We start from the raw sequence: 19,702 nt of genomic DNA on the forward strand, positions 1-19,702 counted from the left end.
CTACAAAGCTTTATGTCTTTTCATAGAAAATCTGTAAACTTCTCAGGCTTACAGACAGCACAGTGCCAAAAAAAGATTAGGAGATGACTAAATGTAAACCAAGCGATACTGGATTTCCCAAACTTTCCTCTGTTTGTTAATGTGGTATGGTACTTTGAGGACCTTAGTGAAGTCGTTAGCAACACCGCCTCATTAGAAAGATCTTCTTTCTCCTTTAGATCTCAAGGAAGTCATACTCTAAAGTCCGTAGCAACAGAGATACATCTTCTCCAGCCTTCCCCACTGTGAGTTCATGCTCACAAACCATTTTCTCTGGTAACCAGTTACCATCCACCACCTGAGCCACTGTTACCGCATGGTCCATTACTCCCACAGACAGCTGGACGTGCCAGTTGCATTGGCTTTGTCGCTGCTTCTGGTTGCCCCTTGCCAGTAATTCTCAGCAGTAGCAATTCACATGGCAGCAATGGACTGGACTTGCTGTTCTGTGTCTCATTTGCCATCTCATCTGGCTCCATACCAAGCCAGAGACCCTTTGCCTAGTTTTTACACTAGTAAATGAAATGGTCAGGGACTGTTCTCAGGACCTGATGCCAACTGGCACTCCACAACTTGGTCTCCTTTCAGCTGCCATGACAATACAGCTAAACTCCCCCACAGCTCCCTCTCAAACAAGCATGACCGCATCCAAACCGTCAATCAGATACAAGCTCTGCCCCAGGCTAGACCCCAAATCATGCCCAAGCACTGAAGCAGTGGCAGCAGACCCAGGCTAAAACCATCTGAGGGATGTGCTAGCATTGCTTGCCTGTGCGTGGGCCCTTCCTTAGCCTGATTTACTTTACAAACCTAGTTGTCGACTAATGGAAGTAAATCTGTAGCAAAGAACAACTTTGAGAAGCATGACCCAAGCAAAAAAATGGTCTCAGGTGCTGACTTGAGACCAGAATGTAGGGACTCACGTCCTTTCTCTAACACAGAGTTTCTATGTGTTTGGAAGCTCAGCTGTTATTCTGTGACTCCGTTCTGGTTAGGTCATTACTTTTCTTTTTTCTTTTCTTTTTTTTTTTTTTTTTAACACAGAGCTTACTGCAAAGAGACTCTGATTTTACTTGGAGACTGTATGTAGTATCAATAATAACAACTTTGACAAGAGAACTTGCAAATCTAAGACTGCTCATATGCATCACAGGAAGGAAGGAAAATAAGGTAACACTGCCACAAGGAAGGGACTCCCATGCCCCCATTAAACCAGAGAAGCAGCATTAAGTTTACAGATGCAAAAGAATTGATCAAACTTAACTTTGTTTTTTAATGGTTAAATTCTTTTCTGTTTTAGACATATTCCAGTACACTCTTTTTACTACAGTTGCCACTCTTTCATTATTAATTCCTCATTAGCAAGCAATCCTGCCACTCCTTTTACACATCCTTGCAAACTTTAAGACAATTCAATAGGAATCCACAAAGCAGCACACCAGCTTCAATGACTGAAAAAATTGCCTCTAGGCATCTTTACTCACAAAACCTCTTCACAATAAGATATTTATAGAGCTTTATTCTTTTGAAATCATTCACTATTTCTTACATATGTTTTGGAGCTGTATTATTATTGACATCAGGCTGTTCAGTTTTGATAAACTCTCTTGAAGCAAATGGCTCATGTGAATTCCTGATGGTTGATACATAATTAAAATGTAATTTTATGAGGTTTAAGTGTAAACTGCTTCTCAGATGCATGCGGTTTTTTTCCTGTTTATGGCAGGACATTTTCAGACAATTACTACCACAGATTTTGTAACAAATTCATTTCTTTCTGCATTATGATTCTTTTCTCATATTCAAAGAACTAAACTGAAGTAAACTCTGCTTATCTTGCTCACTGTGAAATCTGTGGAACCGATCACAGTGTGCTCTGAGCAAAGATGTCAGAATCACACCCTCACAGATGATGAATAGCATCCCTGCCGAGTACTGTTTTTAAAGGAACAAAATATTTGGGCAGGACACCAAAGGCAACAGAATTTCACACAAATAAGTCTGACAGAAGTAACTGGGGGTTCTGCATCTGCGGGGATGTGGTGCTTAGAGAATCACTGAGCCGCACTTGGAGACAGAGGACTTTTCTGCTTTCTCCTGTATAAGCTCAGGCAGAGACTTGTTTCTCATCTCTTTAAAAACAACAACCCTCCTCATTGTCCTGTTCTTTTCACCAAAGCAAATTCAATTTTCATGAGGCGACAAACTGAGATTCCAGATCACGGAAACCCTCTGCTTAAAGGTACTTTTAGTAGAAGCGTTGCTGATAGATTTGATATTTGGGTCCTCCAAAAGACCCAGGAAGAAACCAGGCTTGTGAGAGACCTATTAAATCCTCCCCTGCTGCCATCTGGTGCCAGGAGCAAGTAAATTACTGTAACTCTTCGAAGAGTACCGTTTACTACACTGATCTGTGAAGCTGATAAGCTGCATCAGCAGGCATACTAGCATCTCATCTCTCTCTCTGCCTTGTCCCTACTCCCTCCGTTACCAGCTGTTTGAAATGAGGCTCAAACTCTGAAGAGAAATGAAAACACGAGGTGCAATTAGGAAGTGCTTGGGGGACAGCATGATGGAGGAGACTCAAACTTTCCTTTGCAAAGCATCTCGAGTGACTTGTATGCGTGCAGCATGGGCAACAAACAGAAGCTAGGAATCCATGAATATTTACACGGCTATGACCTCACTGGGATCACAGAGACATGATGGGATAGCTCACATGCCTGGAGTGCAGCCATGGATTGATAAAAACTCTGAGAGTGAGGAAGAAGGGTTGTGCTCGACACAAAAGAGCAGTTCAATTGCATGTAGCATTGCCTTGTAATGGGTGATGGGCCAGCTGTGAGCTATGGGTAAGAATCAGAGAACAGAGAAGCATCGGTGGCATTACTTGGGGTATCTTCTAGAGACCATCTGATGAATAAGAGGAAATAAATGAAGCGTTTTTCAGACAACTAGAAGACATCCCATCATTTCTGCAATGGATTGAAGACAATTTTTGCCACAGGTGGTAAGTCAGCTGTGGCAATCACTTTGAATGGACCTCTTGCAAATAAGGAAGCGTTGGTCAGGGGATTGATGGCCAATGGTAGCACTGGCAGTCCCAACTGTCCGATCGTGAAGTTTAAGGTCCTGAGCAAAGGGACCAAGAGAAATAGCAGACGAGAAAGTTTCAATTCTGAAGGCATCCAAAAACGTAATGCTGCTGTTGGATATGGTTGCCTTGCCTATTGGAAATCTTGCAAACCACCACCCATTATGAGACTTGTTTCCAGTTTCTTACAAGCTCACCATGTTTTGGATGGTGCAGATTTTCCACACCAAGCATCTGTCTCAGGATGAGTTATCAACATTGTTAGTATTCTGGAAAATTTCAGCAAAACTATTCAGCTCTTTCCAAGAAAAGAATATCTGGGTTTGCTCGTATGAAAATATTCTAGCAACTATTCTTTTGAGAAGTTCCAGTACGCCTGTGCTCTGGAACATTTTTGTCTGTATATGATATATACCTCATACTTTTCTAATTCATCCAAATCATGACTGGCCAAACCATAACCTTCTAGAAATCTTCCATTCCTATATGTTACCAAGTAATTATTTCTTGTAGTTTACCAGTTCAAATTGCTGAAAATTCTGTATTTACAAACTACCACAGCCTCTCACACCCCAGCTCTCGATCTGCACGTTTTCTCCAGCTGACAGATTATGTTCCAACTCCAGGCCAGAAGGCAAAGCCTAACTAGTCCTGCAATTGTTGCTCCATGCAGGTCTAGATGAAGCTGAGGCTAGGCATTAGAACCAGAAACCTTTTCTCCAGTGCTCACAGTGATTGATAGAGTTGCTGTTTCCTAGCACAGTGAGTGATCCTCCACTGCTCTCAGTCCAGATGCAAAAGTGAAGAGCTAAGGCTTGGAAACAAGGAAAGGAACAGAACAAACCAAGGAAGCTTGGCAAATTTGTATGAGGGGATGGAAGAATCAGGGGAAAAGGACAAATTTCACAGAAGAGAGAAGCTGTAACTAAGAAATGGGGACAATATACTTTGAGTAGAATAAGAGGAAAATGAACTGGAAAAGACTTGAAATCCAGGGAGGAGATTGGACACTCATGAAGAGTTGAGAAGATGCAGGGAAGGAGGGAGTGGAAGGGAGGACAAGACTGGGACTCAGGAACCAGAACACAGCAAAATAGCCACTACTACAAGACACACACATACACACACACACACAAAAAACCAACAAAAACCCCACAAAACCAGAAATAAGATCAAGACCAAGAGAGAGAACCTGGAGAATCTGAGACATTGTGAGTTATAGGAGAAAGACTGGAAATAAGTGGTTGTGGTGAAATGGCAGGAGAAGGGGCTTAGAGGAAGGGCTGTGAGAAAGGAGAGATACTGGATTTTTATCAGAGAGACATAGCTGGCAAGCTGATATTGGTGATCAAGGGGACTGGGACAAGATTGTCCCTCACCAGTTCTTTTCACAGCTCTCCAGTTTTTGGTTTGGGTTTGTGTGTGTGTGTGTGTGTGTGTGTGTTCGGGTTTGTTGCGGTTTTTTTTACAGCAGCTTTTGTTGTGAAATTTCCAGCTACCCTCCTGATTTCTGTGCAGCCTGAGCACTTAGAGGTGTATAGAGAGCTAATCTGTGCATTAAAAGGGCAGGCAAAGGTTGTAAGAGCAAGCAGAAAGGTGTAATTACTTTCCTGTGGTCCTGCAGCAGGTTAGTATCAAAATCAGGAACAGAATTCAGATTCCTCCTCCCAGCTCCAGTGCCCAGTTCCCCAGACCCTGCCGCCTTCTTCCACCTCCCTGCAGCATACAAACCAGACTGACTGACAAGACAGGTAACGCTCCAGTAAAACACAGACCCATGGAAGGAGGCATAAACTCCTCTGCCTGCAGTCTGAACTGAAGGGACAAAAGGCATCTCTGGTTCACATGTCGTGTAGCCATGGTTATTGCAAGCTCTGCATCTGAGCTAATAACCTATGCTTAGAAGAAGAAAATGGTAGCTTGACAACATCACCCTAATGGGGCTGTAAGAACTGAGCTGTCTTGCATCTGCGCAGCTTGGAGCACTAGCAGAGCAATCTATTTCTATCCAGAAAGACATATGTCTCTGAAAAACACTGTGCCTCTTGCAATTACGCATCTCCATTGCAATGAGGATTTGTAAGGCCCAGGGTCCACTACATCTGTCATCTTTTCCCCCTACTTCATTTGGCTCACAACATACCATCTAAAGCACGGCTAACTGGGTATTTCCGACATAGCTATAGCAAACGAATGAATTCTTCATTTATGCTGTGATCATGAAAAGCTCTACAAGAGTAAGCTAGGCTTTAAAAAACAGTTACCAACAAATTAATGAACATTAATTAATTAATTAACAATTCATTAACAATTTTTTATATCTGAAAAAATTACATCTAGCTACACTTGGTTTCTCTTTCTTCTAAGAAACAATTTCTCTACTTTGTTTTCAGCTTCGCAAAAAGCGTTACAATTAAACAACTAATAAAGAGGAAATCGGCAGCAGTTGCTACAAATAAATTCTGAGAACTGACAATGCAGATGAAAAATCTTGTCTTTCTCTGTGGACGTATGCAGGAATAACACTAAATGAAATAGCTGCAGGTTGGGGGACTGAAAGTAGAAGTAACTGATAGAAAATGTATGCTTTGCTGGAACACCTTCCAAATCCTGGATGCTTGCAAGCTTCTGCTGCCATCAACAACAACTTCTATTTGTCATGGAATATATCACAACTATTTTTTTCAAAAGCTCCAAACCCAGGAAGCAAACAGCAACTCTCTATTAATGGACTAGTACGTTCACAAGTCTATATTCACCCAAATGTTTACTGGAGAACTCTAGATTTGTCTCTACACGAACACATCTGCTAGCGTTTATCTTTTATACATGTTTCCAGTCAAGTTTACCACGCTTTTTAGAACAATATAGAATCCACACAGAGAGAACTTTGGCTTTGGTCCTGCTCTAGAGACTACCTAAGAAAAAATTATGCTTCTGCCTCCAACATTTTCTATTAAGTCTTTTAACCATTCTCTGCTATCTCACACTGTTCATTATAAAAGGAGAACAAATTTCCCATGGCAGTTATACATAAATAGATTTTAACAAGAATGGAAAGGTTTGTGGTTTTGCAGTACCTTTGATGACATAAAAGTACAGAAATCAGTCATTACATACTCTGAGCCCTGTTGTTATGCTGTAAAATAAAAATGCTTCCTTGTCTTTGGAGATTAACTCTCCCATTAATTCTAGGCTCAGTAAAGTGAAGATCACAATCCAGACAAAAGGCCTTGATTCTGTGTTTCTATTTATGCTGAGTAGAACTTCCTTAAGTTATAAGGGCTGTACTGAAACGAGAAAGGCTTGTAAACCCATGAAACTAGAGGAAATAACTCACAAGCAAATAGAAAATTAACATTACGACTACCTGCCAATGACATTTAAGATGCATGAAATATTTGATTGCCAGAGAAGAAGAAAAGGCATTTGTCACAGAAAAATTCTAATGCACTTCAGACTGCTTTGGGTTGTTTTCATTGTTGTTTCATGTTAACATTCTTATAGCTTCTTCACAGATTCTAAGTTTCAAGTCTGTAAGAATTAGTATTCTTCACCAGCATCCTTCCATCAGTCCCCCCAGTCATGGCATGCTTGCAAAGTGTGTAATAATTTGGCTTCACTTCAAACTTGCTTTTCTCTGACTTGCACTTCCTCAACCATCCTCCAACTTCCCCCATGCTGTGCTCAAAGTCCTAGCCTGAAAAACAGCCTTCTCCTACTGAAAGGCACTCAGCAGCCTGTTCGAAATACATAAATGAAAACTCCTGCCTAATTATGATGACACATATAATGACTGGGCATGGCAGTTCTCCTCTCCAGTTCAGTATAAGGATGTATTTCTGACTCTTTGTCCACTCCACCTCTGCTCTGGCGTAAAGTCTTACTGCATTTTTCCATTTTGGCTCAGTGCCCCTGATCTGTGCCAGTGGGAATCACCCATCTGTTTCAGCTTCATGAAAACAGTACAGTGTAGAAGAGCCCCTAGCAAAAACTTGACACTCTCCTTTCTCCTGGAGTCTCCAGCATCCTTCCACTGATACCAACAGCAAAGACAGAAAGGGGAAAACACCTAACCCAAAGAAAGAAGTGGAGAGCAGCGTGAGAGCCACAGAACCATAGTTCAGCATAGTGGGCCAGAGGGAAGAATCAGGGTAAGGAGAAAGTGACTACTGATGACAGAGACAAAGAAGCCTATTTATTGGGTTAATTTCCTGCAGGTACACAGCTCCCAAAGGACATAAGCTATTAAATTGCCACTGCACTTCATTGTAATCCGAAGACGCATATGAAGCAGCAAGGCAAAAGAAGCTTACAGTGGTGCAACCTACCAGAGGGTAGGAGGAAAGGATCCAGAAATGGGAATCTACAAGAAAGTTGAGTCTGAATGGACAAGAAAAATGAAAAATTTGGAGTAAAGCCAAGCTTAACAACAAGCTGTAAGGATAATTGCAGAAAGATCATGCTCTCATAAAGAAGATGGTCCTGGAAACCGAGTTGCATTTGATGGCAGAAGCCAGAGTGAAAACGGAAGAAGAAAGTCTCAGGCAGAGGGGAAGGAAGCTGAATAAGTTCAGATTTCGTGCCCTTTTCAAATCTGCAATTATCTGGAAAAGCAGCAGAAGGTGGGAAAAAGCCACCTGTTTATCCTCTACTAACATGTTTGAAATTCAGTTCTTGTAAAGAAAACATATGAGTATTTTTAATACTACATCACTTAAAGTAAGCACTTGCAGTTCCTAAAAATACTGTAACTTATCATACAACTGAAAACTCCCCGCCTTTCTTAACAACTGAAATACATCTCTTCTGTTTCATACAAGATCAAAGTGGACATTGGCATTCCTGCTAGGGAATACTACTAAAAGTGAAAATCAGTGGCATTCACTGAATTTTAAACAGTGAACTGGAGAGCTAAAATCTGTTCTGAGAAGTCATTCTTAGTCAACAGTTTCTCTTTTTATTGCATGCTTTGTTATCTCTGCCGGCCAAGCTATTACTGCTGTAATACAATTTTCTGCTTACTTAATGGCACAGTATCTTGCATCTATATAATGGTGAATGCCGTAATTTTGAAGATGAATTAGATATAATGTAAAATTATGCTCAGACTGAAAGGCCAGGTAGAGTCTCTCACTTCCCAATACTCCAAAGAGCATGACTGAACAAGATGGGGAGGTGGCTAGATCCCCAGCCTCAGTGTGCCTACTAGTCCCTAGTAGTAGTTAGCAAGGGAAAAATACTGGTCTTAGTAAAAACATGTGGGGAACATCATCTGCAAAGTTAGATGCCCCTGACTCCCTCCAGCACTCTTCCTGCATGTATCTTAAGGTAAGTAGAATGCCTCAAAGCCTCTGAACTCTGTTACCATCAGTTCCACATTTCCCTCCTTGTATAGGAAAAACAAAACCATAGTTTAGTTTCCATTTGGCCTAGGAAACACCAAATATTTTAGTTTGCTCTCAGCTTCCCAATCACCAAGCTGTACTTCAGCACTCTTTACAGCTTTTAGCTTTTGCCTGCTGTATTTTGTTGCCGTATTTTTGCCCCCAAAACAAGTTATAGGAAGAAAAACAGTTAGTTCAGCAACAAGAATTTGAGAACTTCAAATACTTTGTGTAGAAGCAAAAAGCAACACTAACCTCTTTCATTTTTTCCAGTTCATTCTGTAGTGCTTGTTTGGCAATTTCAACTTCTATAAGCTGCTGTCTTAATTTTTCATTTTCATCTTCTGTTACAGTACGTTTTTCTTCCACGTTTTCTAACTCATGATGAAGTCTCACCGATACATCTTTCGCAACCTAAATGAAATGGTATTTCAAAAGAAAGATTAAAAAAAAAAGAATTACTGCTGCAATTCTTAGTGCCTAAGCAAGCACTTAGAGGTTAATTCTGGATGTTTTGATGGAAGCGGTATGTAAGGAAACATGTAGACAAGGACATCTACAGACAGAATTCTAAATTATTCCAAATTCAAGCCAATTCCTTCCAAAAAATGGTACACTATTCCTATGGACTTCACTGGGGACCACATTAGACACTAAACCCCAACTCCTTCTTAGGTTTTGTTATGTCAACGGTGCAACTGGACCTTCATTATTCCTGGAGACAGTGCAGCATCTATTTTCTCTCAACCACTGCCAGCTAATATTTTTCAACGCACTAAGGCATATGCCCTTCCAACACTCGACATGCAGAAGCATCTAAAAGCAAGGCCTACCTTCTCCAGGCCTTCCCTACCTGTGCCTTGTATAGGAGCACAAATGGACACATCTTTATTTTGACCCTGCTAGTTTCTCTCTCCTTCATGGACAGTTAATCTAAATATCTGGTATGTACTACTATTGGTTCATTTAAAGAGTAAAATATGAACAAACAACATTTTTACTGATGTTGTGTTTACGCAAATGATGTCCAATGATGGACATAAAATGAAAATGAACACTAAGGTTTTGGGGTTTGGGTTTGCTTTAATGCATTTTCACAGGAATAGCGTTAAAAGGCACATGCCAAGATGTAATTCCTCTTCTTCATGTGAAGTATTGAGGATTTTGCCATTCAAGCCACTAGGACTGTATTCTGTGAAACCACCAGAAACTATAATCATGCACCAAAAATATTTAAATATACACTAATCACGGTTATGATGGGGATTTAGACACATAGTTTGAAAAGCCTAATGTCCTGCTTTTTTTAGAACATTGGAAAGTATAATTGATCTTTCTTAGCATTAGCTAGGGGAGCTGAGAGCTATCCTTTATGGCTTTCACTAGAACGATCTTTATGCTTTTATGTCAAAGAACTCTCTTTGACATACTAAAACTCTAAAGAAAAAAATTATTTTAAGCAAGCAGTCTAGAAGAATCCGATCTATCAGAAAACAGCAGCAGCAAGTGACTCAGCCTCCCCTGACAAGAAACCCAGTGTGTGTGAATTACAGATACAACACTGCAGTGTAGCACAAGATCATTCAATAACCTCCCCCACAGCACACGCACTCAAGACACATAATGCCCAACAGAAAGAGCGAGTGGAGGGGAATTTCAATTATAACCATGCTCCGAAGAGACTGCAGGATGAGCTGAGAATCACACCACAGGGCTACAGCTTGATGTCTTTTCCTCCACTCGGTATTAAACTGCTCATCTTGTTGTCCAACCAAAGTAAGTGGAAAATCATGGGGGATATTTTTAACAGCATCCTATCAGAATCTGTCTTCAGTCCATAGATACAGTCTGACTCAGTAAATACAACCAAATAACAAAACCATTACTGGTAGTGATTTTTTGACACAAAATTTGGTGGAGTAGCAATTAAGGCAGGGAAATCCTACAGAGCATTCTAGATCACATGGGAAATGGGACTCATTTATGCAAGATGCATTTTAATACAGCTATATGCAAGACTGTATCTCTGAAGGATTAAGTCCCCTAATATATTACCCATGCAAAATAAACAATGTTATTTTGCTTAGAAATTCTTCAGAAGAGGCCTTGGATACACTACAGGGAACTGCACGAGTTACAGTTATGGTTAGCCAGCACCCGGAATTCAACTGGGCAGAAATTTGGCATTAGACATTCATCCCTACTCCAAAGCAGAACACATTCATGATCTGTGGAAACGCTTTGCAAAAACACTATTCCTTTCCAAAGAGTCAGTCGTATGGTTATTGGGAAAGACATGGGAGAAATCCTAGTTAAAGTGAGCCCTTTGTCCAGCTCAACCTAAGGCCTTAGCTGCTGTCTCCTCTATTGCAGAGAGCACCTCACCAGAGGTGCCCTCACCATTTGCCTCCCAGGCCCTGCGCATGTATGACTTGTTAATACAAAGCAACATTGAGCCAACAAAGAAATCAACTTTATAAGCTCTATAAGCTGGAATCACAATATTCACTTGGGACATGAAGGCTCACATTCAAATTCTGCCTGCAAAGGTGCGTGTCTCAACTATTCACCTAAGCATCCTTCTGAGTGTGCAAAACATCCCTCGTTTCGATCAGAAATTCCCCTGACAAAGGAGTTGTTTTGCTTCTGACCAGGAAGACACTATTTTGACAAAAGCCACGCGGACGGCTGTACTTACAGAACCGTCACAGCCACAACAGCAAACATGGGTTTGGAATACATACAGAAAAGGAATATCAAACAGAAATAGAGAGAAAGATATTAGCATTTTAAATGGCATTAGTGAGAAAATTACTGGAACATGTCTTGGACTGGTTTCTACAGTTTAATAAGAATGATGACAAGCTGGAAATTATTCAGAAAAGATGATCCAAGTCTGTAAACCAGGCCTGGGAATAGCAGACTCTCAACCCATTATACTGATCAGAAAGAAGTTTGAAAATTACCTTCTTCCTGATCATGTATTAAATTAGCATTTTCAACTGCAGTCCACAGAATCCAATGAGCCATAGTTAACTAGAGTCCTAGGCAGAAGTGTGGTCAATAAGCTCACATTTGCTAAAAGAGGTCTGAACTTCCATGAGAAATGGCAGGAGACCAGTCAACTGAAAAAGTTTAGGAGTCCTGATTCAGTAGCAGCCTTCACAAAGTCTAGTGGACGGAAGCAGAAATTAAACAACTTCCAACTAGCGCAAGAAAGGGGGTTTTTTTTTCTGCAATTGGACCCATCTAGAATGGAAATTATGGATATTTTACCAATGGCAATCTTTAAACAAGGACTGAAGCTTTTCCTCAACAACAGGCTGTGGTTCATTCAGACATTACGGATGAAATACAGTTGATTACACGCTGAAATTTGATGGGTTGTGTCTATGGTTTCAGGGGGATGTGGAAAATCCTGGCTTCACTAAAGATAACAGCAGTTTTTTCACTGACACCAATGGAGTCAGGATCTTGTGTCGTGGCTCTGCAAGTATTCAATCTGCCAGTCCTCTGAAATCTTTACTATAGAGTACCATAATCCCCTCAAAGTCAGTGGGACTATTCGGTGAGGTTGGTGTAATTTTGCAGTGGCAGGGTATGTCTCGTGTTTGTCGTAAAAGATCCAAGACCTCTAGATCCTAATTTGTATTTGAGTTGCTTCTTGCACATTAACTTCACAAAAAATTATCGGACTAAAGCTGAAAATAGCCTACCTACGTACCGAAGGGCTTCTGTCACCGAGGTGAGCTTGGCCATTGCTATCCTGTGAGCTGCACTGGGTGCAGAGCGTACGACAGAACGGATGGAAATGCCTGAGTCATGAGGACCGAGAGCACGGCCGTGTCTCTGTCCGAGGTGCTCCCTCCCCTCGACACCTGCTCACGTCTGTACCTTGAGGTCCTGCTCCATGCTGCGCAGGAGCTCGCCGTCGATCTCGCCGGTCTGGGCGTAGCGCAGCCTCTTGCGCTCGGCCTTGCGCAGCCGGTACTGAAGGATCCGGCAGTTCTTGTTGGCTCGCTCCAGTTCGTGGCGCATTTCTTGAAGCTGACAAGCGTCCTCCTCGAAGAAACTGTCCCTCATCTCGTCCATCTCTGTCCTCAGCTCGTCTATCTCATTCTGGCACCGGGGCGAGAGGGGGACAAGGACGCAACAGGTGGGTCAAAAGCACAAATGCCAGCAGGTGGAGGGGAAGACGGCCAAAACGGAGCTCCTGCCCGCAGGGACGCACCAGCTAAACACAACCCAGCTCACGAAAAGCACCGCAAAGCAGCGGAGAAGTGCCGCCGCCCGCCCGCCCCACCACCGGGCCCTCTTCGCCCTGCCTGCAGCGCTAGTGCCGGCCGAGAGGGAGCCGGGGAAGCCTCCTCCCGGCGCGGGGGTGGGAGGCCGCCCGCTCCCGGTTCCCCCCCCCCCGACGCCCCCCGGACCCGGTTCTCCCCCCCCCCTCCCCGCCGCCGCCCCCGGCCCCTCACCTTGAGGCTCTCGTTCTCCTCCCGCAGCTTCTCCATCTCTTCCTGCATCTCCTCCTGCAGCTGCGGGCTCAGGGAGCCCTCGGGGCCGCCGCTCCTGCCGCCTCCTCCCGCCTCGCCCTGCCGCAGCCCCTCCGCCCCGGCCGCCGCCATGGCAGAGGGCGAGGAGGCGGAGGCGGCCGGGGGAGTCTCGGCCGGGGCGGCGGCCGCGGAGGCGGAGGAGGAGGAGGCGGAGGAGGAGGAGGAGGAGGAAGCGCTGCCGCTGTGGTTGCTGCCCTTGGTTTGCATCTGGGCGGCCGCCGCCAGCCCCTTCCTGAGGTGGAACTGGATGAGCTCACTTTGCAGGCATCCCTCCTTCCAGTACCCGCCGCCGCCCGCCGCCCCGCGGCCCTTCCCCGCGCCCGAGGAAGACGCCGGAGGCGCCGGGGCCGCCTCCCCCGCGCCCTTCAGCGGAGACCGCCCCGCTTTCCCCCGCCAGTGCTTGGGCGGCGGCGGCGGCGGCGGCGGCGGCGGCTGCGGAGCCACCGCCCCCTCCCGCTCCCCCCCGCCTCCTCCTGCAGGGGGCGCCTCCTCGGCGGCCCGCGGCGCCGGCGGCGGCGGCTCCTCGGCGGCGGCGGCGGCGGCGGGTTTCCCGGCGGCGGCGGGCGGCGGTTCAGCACCGGCGCCGGCTTGGACAGCTCCCGCCGGCCCCGCGCAGCGCGGCGGCTTGTCGGCGGCGCGGCCGCGGGCGGCTCTGGGGGCCGGAGCCGGCGGCGATCGCGCCGAGGCGGCTTTGGCGGCGGGCGGGAGGCGGGAGGCGGCGGCGGCGGCGGCGGCGGCGGCGGCGGGCGGCGGGCGAAGGGGGGTGTCGCGGGCCCTGGCCGGCGAGGAGGCTCGCTGCTGCTGCTTCTTGCTGCCGCCGCTGCTGCCGCTGCCGCTGCTGCCCTCGGGGTGGAGGCGAGGCTCGGCGGCTGCGCCCCCTGCAGGCGGCTGGCTCATGGCGGCGGCTATCTCGGGGAGACGTCCATCACCGGCGGCGGCGTCCTCCTCCTCCGGCGCCGCCGCCGCCGCCGCCGCCCTGAGAGCTGCGAGGGGAGAAGCGGGAGAAGGCGGTCGGGGTGGCGACCGGGGGGGGGAGGCCGCCGCCGCGCCCCGTCCGCTCCCCGAGCCTCGGCCCGGCCCCCGCCGCCCGCCCCGCGGCCTTCCCTCCCGCTCCTGCCTCGCTGCCGAGGCCAGAGGAGCAGCCCGGGGCTGCCGCCGCGGCCGTCTGCCTCCTCGGAGGCCCCTTCCAGGTGTCTGCGGGGGCCGAGCGAGGACGGGCGGCTCTGCAAAGGGGCTGCAGGCTGCGAGCGGCAGCAGCGTTCCCTTCGGCTTCGACGGCGACGAGCTTAGGCCTCCGACACTCAGGAACCGAGGGCCGTAGAGGAAAGGGGCCCCTCGAGCAGCTTCTAAACCCAGACCTGCCCCTGCTTGGCTTCCAGAGGCGTTGTCAGGACTTCAGACTGAGCCAGGCTTGTTGCGGGTTGTGCTGACGTAGGGCTGAGGCATAATCTCTCCGGCAGATTTTCAGGGCAGAGGAAGCAAGGACTACACCCGCACCCAGCGCGAGATGGTACGGGGTGTTTGCCAAAGGGTGCTCACGTGGCGATTCCCCCCCGTAGTGACAAAACCAGAGTTTTCATGGCCACAACAGATCGTTAAAAAGGGCCGTGAAAGGCCACATCCTGCTGCTACCGTTCCTTAATATATGCTGAAAATAATGGCTATGATCCACAAACTGTTTTCACATAGCCTTTATTCAACTCTCCTTAAAGGCAAAACACCGGCAAAAGTAGAAACGGCAGCGTTCCCAATACGGCCTAACGATTCCCTCCTAGAACACGGCTTAACCATTCCCTGCTGGAAGAGGGAATAAAGAGAGAAACACGACTGGGCAAAGTCAATGTAGACATTATACCGTACCCTGACGATTGGTTTACTCCCTGGAACACACTAGACAATGAGACTGTGTTTGCTCTGCTGTCACTGGCAAGAGCACAGGGTCTCTTCTCAAATGCACTGTCATTATCGCCCTGATTTTAACCAATATACTGGGAATTAATGCTCAAAAGAACACAATTTGGCAGAAACTTCCCAGGCACTAATTAGTAAAAAGGGAGCATGGGAGTGTAAACCTATCAAAACTTACACTTGTATCACAACACTTCACAAAAGATTTGCTTTGCATCTGTGTTTTACCCATCACAAACCAAATGCCGACACTACTGTTGTTCAGAGCTGTACAGGTACAAAATGCCACTCTTGAAATCCAAACCTAAAGAAACTGCAAAAAGCCAGAACTCAGCTTAGATCCTCTCTCTTACTCATTACTCTGCCGTTTACCTACTGTTCAAAATGAAATTAAAAATAGTGATCAGGAACCCTACACTATACCTGGATCTTTTCGGGAAGTTTCACTGCAGCAAAGTCATCAGGCTCAGCCGCGATCTGCCGGGAGCACAACCCGCACCGTGCATGCCCCCAATTCCAGGCCCGGCCACCACCTATGGTTCAGTTGGACGATTGTATATTTTTTTGTTTGTTTTTCTTTTAACTGGCACCACGAAAGCCCCTTTTGAGCCCAAGTCCGAAATCTCTGGCCTCACAAAACTCCGCCACACAACCTCCTCCCCAGAGGCAAACCCACGTGGCATCTCCGCAGGTTTTCCTGTCGGGAACAGCTGCCCAGGCGGAAAAAACAGGTAAATAAGCGGCAGCAACAAAAGGGCAAAGTCTGGTGGCTCCAGCTGCCGGCGTGGGGATCTCCCCAGCCGGGGGCTTCAGGCAGGGCTTCTCCCTGGCCCCGGCCCCCCTTCCCCTCACCTTTCCCTCTGCGAGATCCCAATTTGCAAACGCGGTTTAAGGTTTGGGAGCGCTTCTGCCTTTTGTCCGGGTTATAAAGGCACAGGAGGATTTTTGCTGGTCCCCCTTTATACCTAGCGGGTTTGTTGCATCTGAATCCCGACTAACATTCCCTTTTTGGAGGAGGGAAAAAAAAAAAAAAAAAAAAGAAAGGCTTGGATCTAAAGCAGCCGCATTACTCACCACCACTTTGTCTGCTGCCGGGCTGGCGAAATGCATGCACAGAGAGACGGGCACCCGCACACGAGGTACCCGGCGCTGCCAGAGCCTCTCAGGAAAATGAAGCAATATTCATGAGCTGACCTCACTGGGCCTGGGAGACGGAAAGGGGGGGCGGGGGGGAGGGAGGGATGAAAGCAGCGAAGGGAAGAGAAGAGAAAAGATTAAACGGCAAGAACCCCGCCCAGGCCTGAAGGCTGAGTTGCGTCCCCTTATCTAGCTGCACATGGTGGAGTAGGATTACAGCGTACATGGGGGGGAAGGAGCAGGCTGCGTGCAAGGGATGCTCCCCGTTTCCCTCCCCAGTGCGTCCCGGCAATCGACTCCGACCAATTCTTCGGTGTCCCCTTCAGGGGAGCCTGCTCTGAGCAGGCAGGGATGCCGGGCGCCTTCTGCACCGGCAGCGGGACGGTGACTGGGTTTTCCTTTGTTCCCCGCCTTCGCCTGCGAGCGGGTCCTCCCCGCGTCCCTTCGACAGCAGCCCACTACCACCGGGAAGGGGAGAAACAAAGGCAAGCCGCTCTGCTCTGTTGAAGATCATCCCCTGGTGTTATTTATTCGCGTGAATACAGACGGGGACTAATGGGCCGCCGACCGTTTGCTCCCATCGCGGGCAAGCCCCGGAGCTGGTCATCTGGTTCACCTCTGTATTTTACCATGAGGTGAATTCACCTTTGCTCTGAAGCACCTTAGATGGCTCTTAAGACTTGGCGCTTGAAGTCTTTCCCAAACAGAGACAAAGAAAAGCAGGAAAAAAGGCTTTCGTTCCTTTCCTTTCCCTTCCCCTGCCCCCCGAGGAGGGAGTACTTCCACCCGATGGCTGTGCCTGGGTGTCCTGGACCCACCTGTGTCTGTGTGTCCGCAGGAACACCCGGCAAGAACAGGCTGGGGGGGGAGCAGTGCCCGGCTTGGGGTCCTTCTTCTTCCTCCTGCAGCAGCTGGCAGGTCCAGGTGAGGTCCTGGGCTCTGCCTCAGCCCCCAAAAGTGCTTTCTCAGGGGGGTGGGGCTGGCCCGGTACCGTGCTCCAGCTGGGGGGGAGACTGGGTTTCCCGGCTGGAAATTCCTCCCCAGGGATAATTAACAGAGGATTTCCTGCCCATAGGTATACCGGCATTTACATGCGCGCATACATCCATGTACAGAATATATACACACAAATGCACTGTGCATACGTACATGTGAACACGCGTATAAAATATACAACTATATGCATGTTTTTATATGTTGTATGTACATATATATACGTATCTGTGAGGTCCTTGTGCAGCCCTTGGGGGAAGGCAAGCTCAGGGGAGACCAGCTGCCCCCACCCCACAGTCCTCTCCACCTCTTCTGAAACTGCAAGCAGGACCCAACACATCTGAAACAGCATATCCTGGGATGTGGGAAGGTACCCCCCCCATGCAGACACATGTCCTCCAGCCTTGAGCCCAGGGACTGTGTGAACTGGATATATATAGATGTGATGAGTTGAGGCCAATTAGAAAATAAGAAATGGAACATTTATGCTGAAGAAGAAAAAAACACTGGGATGATGAAAAGCTACTTTTAAAATTCATAATATTTAATGATTTCTTAGGCCTTTGAAACTCATAAATATTGTTTGCAGTCATACCAACTGAACAGAATAATTGGTTGAAAACATGAGGAATGACAATACAAAATATTTCTGGAGGTGGAGCTGGGAAATTTTCCAGTGAAAGTGGTGGATAGATTCTGCTGGAAGAACACCTAGGCTCCTTGGCCCGATGAATATGCAGAATAGCAGTGATGAGGTCATTACAATAACATAACATTTTGTCTACACAATATGCTCCAGAAGGACAAGCACAGCAGTCCCTTCCTTTAAGCACCAGACAGCAGTTAGCATCCTTTCTGCTCCCTCGGTGGATGAGATCCCTGGATGGACTTTCCCCAGCAAAAAAAAAATGGGATGTGATGACATCTCATACCACCTACAACAAGTTTTATTATTTATTGTGCATTTGGAAAAATAGAGATCCTTATTTTCTCACAGTAGTGTCCAAATGAAAACCAGGTCATCAGATTATCTTCACCCGTATTATCAGGCCATATGTCTGACAGTAGAGACCAATCTTATGGTAGAAAAATTTGCCCATCTCTCAGAGTTATTTGGGATTGTTCACTTCATTCTCTGAATTTCTATTCTGCCTAAAACGTCTGTGCTGGCACAGTTATAAAAATTAACATGGGCACAAAAATGCTCCTACTCATATCATTTACTTTTCGGAGGGAATGGGTGCAATCTACACAAGCCAAAGCACTCTTTCACTAATAAAAGCTGTATTTCCATCAGGAAATTTGCTGCTAGACCTCTGTAGGCATTTTACATCACCAGCAGGTCATGATATAATAGAATAATTATGTCTACCCGAGAAGAAGTCCAGTATGAAGAGACCTATACAGAAAAGTTAATACAGTAGAAGTTCCATTTATAATAAGATTTTGTTGTAGAGTCTCTAAAAACCGGTGGATGGAAATAATACACAGAAAGAAAGATCTTAGCTTCACAGAGAAAACAAGGGGCTCTCAGCTGACTGCTACTGTTCAGGTATGAAGCACTGACATGATGCTGAACAGCTGCATAAATACATGGGCTCAAATGTCAGGGGCAGCCAAAACAATGGAAATCAAATATTAGAAATCATTTAGGGAGAAGTAGAGAACAAACCAGAAAAAAACCTCATTATTGCTCCAGTATAATTTGATAGTACAGACAGATTTTGATACCAAGAGCAGTTGTGGTCCCTCATCTCAAACCAGGCGTGGTGCAAGGGGCTGAGGTACAGATCAGGGCAGCCAGGGGCTGAAGTGGCTCCGCTCAAGGAGTGACTGGGTATGGTAGGAGTCTTCAGGCTGGAAACAGGGTGACTGAGGAGAAATACGAAGCAGGTAGGTCCCTACAACCTGTAGTAAGGAAGGTAAACGAGGGTAAAAGGTTCACTGTTACTCACAGTCTTTTCCCGTACAAGTAGCGCAAAGATGCAAATGTGAATGAGAGAAACAAGCAGGTGATGGATTCCAGAAAAAAAAAAACCAGAAAAGAAAATATGTTCCTTGTCATTAAGCTATTCAACTCCCTGCCACAGGTTGTTGTGAATATAAGGGTCTACGTGGGTTTAAAAAGTGATTGAACAAAGCCATGGAAGACAAATCAGTTGGGGACAACAAAGGCAAAACATGTAGCTCAAAAAACCTCTCCACTGACAATTTTTTTGCTGGGAAATCATCTGGGAGAGATATCGGTATGTGGTTTTGTGTTCTCTTCTAGCATCCACTATTGACAACAGTCAGATACCTATCAGTAAGCTAAAAGATCTTTGATCTGGCTCCATATGAAAATTCTTATCCTGTTAGTATCACTCTCTAGTGCTGCCTCTCTCTTTCCCACCTTCTTTTATTTTCTTCATTTCTTTTTCATTCTTCCTCCCTAGATTTCTTGTCATGCAGAGCATTGGTAACCTTGTTGCACCCTGCTAGAGCATACCTATGACTTTTTCAGTACTTTTTTGCCTTCAAAAGCTAAAAGTATTTTGACTCAAATTAGAGCTGTGAAAGCCTTGTTTTCTAGTCCCCATTATTGCTTGCTC

At 46.3% G+C, this 19,702-nt stretch overlaps 1 protein-coding gene across 8 annotated transcripts in view; it reads right to left on the reverse strand.

Annotated features, from left to right (window-relative positions):
- MTCL3 (MTCL family member 3) overlaps positions 1–16,187 on the reverse strand; it is a 41,403-nt gene extending 25,216 nt beyond the window's left edge. For all 8 annotated transcript variants that reach the window (XR_011328518.1, XM_069805206.1, XM_069805205.1 and 5 more), the window contains exons 1-4: positions 16,056–16,187; positions 12,996–14,056; positions 12,415–12,639; positions 8,776–8,934 (exon numbers count right to left, since the gene is read on the reverse strand). Coding sequence is in view for 7 of the 8 variants with exons in the window: in XM_069805206.1 (XP_069661307.1) it covers positions 8,776–8,934; positions 12,415–12,639; positions 12,996–13,970 (1,359 nt within the window). In the remaining variant the exon portion in view is untranslated. The remainder of the gene's footprint in view (positions 1–8,775; positions 8,935–12,414; positions 12,640–12,995; positions 14,057–16,055) is intronic.
- Positions 16,188–19,702: the final 3,515 nt, after the last annotated feature.

Source organism: Haliaeetus albicilla, chromosome 17 (assembly GCF_947461875.1).
Source record: "Haliaeetus albicilla chromosome 17, bHalAlb1.1, whole genome shotgun sequence".
Taxonomy (NCBI): Eukaryota; Metazoa; Chordata; class Aves; order Accipitriformes; family Accipitridae; genus Haliaeetus; species Haliaeetus albicilla.